Source organism: Bison bison, unplaced genomic scaffold (assembly GCF_000754665.1).
Source record: "Bison bison bison isolate TAMUID 2011002044 unplaced genomic scaffold, Bison_UMD1.0 scf7180017864352, whole genome shotgun sequence".
In the NCBI taxonomy this organism is placed as follows: domain Eukaryota; kingdom Metazoa; phylum Chordata; class Mammalia; order Artiodactyla; family Bovidae; genus Bison; species Bison bison.
In genome coordinates this window covers 121,960-125,441 of record NW_011494924.1, presented here as the reverse complement: position 1 = coordinate 125,441, position 3,482 = coordinate 121,960, and the positions used below count along the sequence as shown (strand labels likewise).

The 3,482-nt window shown below is 40.6% G+C and overlaps 1 protein-coding gene across 1 annotated transcript in view; it reads right to left on the bottom strand.

The window, feature by feature from the left end:
- The window catches only part of LOC104999429 (short palate, lung and nasal epithelium carcinoma-associated protein 2A-like), a 36,769-nt gene extending 34,083 nt beyond the window's left edge, over positions 1 to 2,686 (bottom strand). The window contains exon 1 of the mRNA XM_010855004.1: positions 2,535 to 2,686. Within this exon, the coding sequence (XP_010853306.1) occupies positions 2,535 to 2,686 (152 nt within the window). The remainder of the gene's footprint in view (positions 1 to 2,534) is intronic.
- Positions 2,687 to 3,482: the final 796 nt, after the last annotated feature.

Genomic DNA, 3,482 nt, shown 5'->3' with positions numbered 1-3,482 from the left:
TTGGAGTGGGTTGCTATTTCCTTCTCCAATGCATGAAAGTGAAAAGTGGAAGTGAAGTCACTCAGTCATGTCCGACTCTTCACGACCCCATGGACTTCAGCCTACCAGGCTCCTCCATCCATGGGATTTTCCAGGCAAGAGTACTGGAGTGGTGTGCCATCGCCTTCTCCGATGATAGGCTGCAAAGCCTATCTTTGGTTTGAGGGGTGTCTTAGGCAACCTGTGGTCAGATCCCTTGTTGAGGCAGGATTCACTGATGTCCGCTCATGGTTCTACCTTGTTCTTTGCCAAGGCCAACCTTCCCCAGCCTTCAGCTTCCAGATCACTTCTCCTCTCCCAGCCATGACCAGGATCAGCCTTTCTCCTTCCACCCTCTTGCCTGGGCTAAACATGCTTTTTCAAGTACACAGTTTAAGACATAGATTTGGTGGGTTACCAGAAATAAGTGATTGAAATGGAGAGGATTAAGTTTTCAAGATCTCATTTCAAGAATTTCTCAGTGGTAGAGGATGATTTGGGGACAATCTGAAATTAGAGCCCATGGTAGGCATTTACTACTCTCTTGCCATCTCTTAACTAGAGGCAAGAAGGTAAACACAGTGAATTATTATTATTATTATTGAGGGACATTATGTAATATGAGAAGGGTCAGTTCTTCGAGTGAACATAACAGTGCTAAATGTGCAGGCATCTAACAATGTAACTTCAAAAAAGCATGAAACAAAACACATAAAGTTGAAGGTGAAATACAGCAATTCACAGTCATGGTTGGAGAGGTCAACGCTCCTGTCTCAGTCAGTATGGATATTATCATTACCTGAGAGCTTAGTACATTGCAGCCTATATGCTCAACACCCATTTTCTCATTTGGCTAACATAGTAGGCTATGAGTTAGGTATTATTACCATCCTCAGTTTACAGATGTGTAAGCTGAAGCAGCTAGAGGCTAAATTGATTACAAAACCATAAGGGAGTGGCAAAGCTAGCTTGACTCCAGAGTCTTCCTCTTCTTTACATTACTATGCTTCCTCCCAGGTAAGGAATAGGGCTGAAATTTTGGGTCCCAGCCCCTCTGAGGTCCCACAGCTCTACTGAGATGTGTGGACCTGACCTGCTCAGCACGGTGAGTGAGATACTGTGTTGATCATTCCTTCATTCGTCCATGACCACCTGGGAGACACCAGTCTCTTCATCAGTTTCAACATGGACACAAAACTCGAGGACCAAATTGACAATCTCACCCAACACAGGCCTGCAGGGAAATAGATTCACAGTGAACAGAGATGGAGAAGTCCCTTCACATTGCCCACTTTAGTCTCTCTTCTATGTGGACATTATATGGGATCTCTCTGAACAAGGACAGGGAAGCTTGGTGTACTGAAGTCTGTCAAACAGGACTTAATGACTGAACAACACATGGACAATGTCCGTATTTTCTGTATTCTTTGTGGAATCTATATTCTTGAGTTAGGAGTTTCTTCTCCTGGCCACAAGGGTTTGGCTCGTGAAATTTCTATAGCAATCATTTATATACCAATGATTAAAACAAAAATAAGATCTAACATTTCTTGAGAAAAATGCTGCATTAGATATTTCCAAAACAATTGTTTTACCTGAATTAATCCATTTAATCTTGATAGCAATACCATGAGAAGAAAGCACTATTATTATCTCTGTTTTCAGAATGAGGAAACATGTGGTATAGAGAAGTTAAGTCACTATCTCAAGATCTCATAACTAATGAATGATGAAGTCATAGTGCACTTTAATTTATAAAGACTCTTCTACACATCCTCATTTTCCTATCTCTTTGTACCTTCAAAGTAATTAAAATACTTAGAAATTGTATTTCCACATAATTTTCACATGCTCTTCATTACACGCTGTACACTGATTTTTTAAAATATAAATTTATCTATTTTAATTGGAGGCTAATTACTTTACAATATTGTATTGGTTTTGCCATACATCAACATGTATCCGCCATGGGTGTACACGTGTTCCCCATCCTGAACCCCCTTCCCACCTCCCTCCCCATACCATCCCTCTGGGTCACTGATTTTTAAAGAGAATTTTGAGAGACAAAATGATGCTGGAGGAAACTTTGCCAAAGAGTTATAAATGTTCATGTCTCCTCAATTTTCAAATTTTATAATTAGATAAGTGTTTTGACTTTGGAAATATATTTCAAGGAGGATTTTTCAAAAGAGATTTGTTTATGGGCAAAGTTTCTTTTTTTTTTTTTTTTAAATAAAATAATTGGTGCCAGCGCCTTTGTCCATGGGTCCGCACTCGTGCTGGACAGCCAGGAACAGAGCACTTTGCATTATCTCCCTCCCGCTGGGAATGCTGTTCTCTGGGCAAAGTTTCTAAGAACATTTTAAGGGTGAGGATTCTAGAGTTACAAAGTCCTCCTTATTTTACAGATGGGGAGACTAAGGCAGAGGCAAAGAAAAGTGCCTGATTCCAGATTGGAGATTCATTGACCATATCGCACTGCATTACCCAAACCGCAGGTTCTAAGCCATACTCACAGTTTCACGTTGATGTCAGCAGTGATGGGGATCCTCACTTCAGTGTTGTTTCCACAAGTCGCTTCTAATGTGATATCCAGGATGTGCAGGTTACTTATTTTCACCCTGTGCAAAAACCACAATGCACCCTTGTCATTTCTCTTGACTGCCATTGCTGGGCTCCTCTCTGTGTCAGTGTTGTGCTGAGCATTTGAGCCTCATGGACCTTGTCTGCTTTGGTCTTCATGAGAGCCGTGCTCAGGGGTTGGATTCTCTCCATTGGATGGCATGGCAGACTGAGGATCAGACAGCTGTGATTTTCCTCAAGACTCCAAGGGTGAATATGTGCCAGAGGTGAATTTTCTTTTAAATTGATATATAATTGCTTTACAATGTTGTGCGAGGTTCAGGTGTGGGGCTTCCATCGTGGTTCAGAGGGTAAAGAATCTGCTTGCAATGCAGGAGACCCGGGTTTGATCCCTGATTGGGAAGATCCTCTGGAGAAGGAAATGACAACCCACTCCAGCATTCCTGCCTAGAGAAACATGGGCAGGGGAGCCTGGTGGGCTACAGTCCATGGGGTTGCAAAGAGTCAGACAAGACTGAGTGACTAACACGCTCATTTTTCTTTAAGTTCAGGTGTACAGCAAAGTGATTGAGATGTAGATATATATAGATATAGAGGTATTTTTATTTCAGATTCTTTCCCCTTATAGATTATTACAAAATATCTCAGTATAGTTCCCTGTGCTATATAGTAGGTCCTTGTTAGTTGTCTATTGTATATACAGCAGTATGTGTATATTTATGCCAAACTCATAATTTATCCTCCACCCTGTTTTCTCTTTTGTTAGCCATGAGTTTTTTGTTTTTGTTTTTTTTACTATAAGTAGTTTATTTTTAATTGGAGGAAAATTACAATATCACATTGGTTTCTAGATTTTTTAAAAAACACATCAATTAATTTCA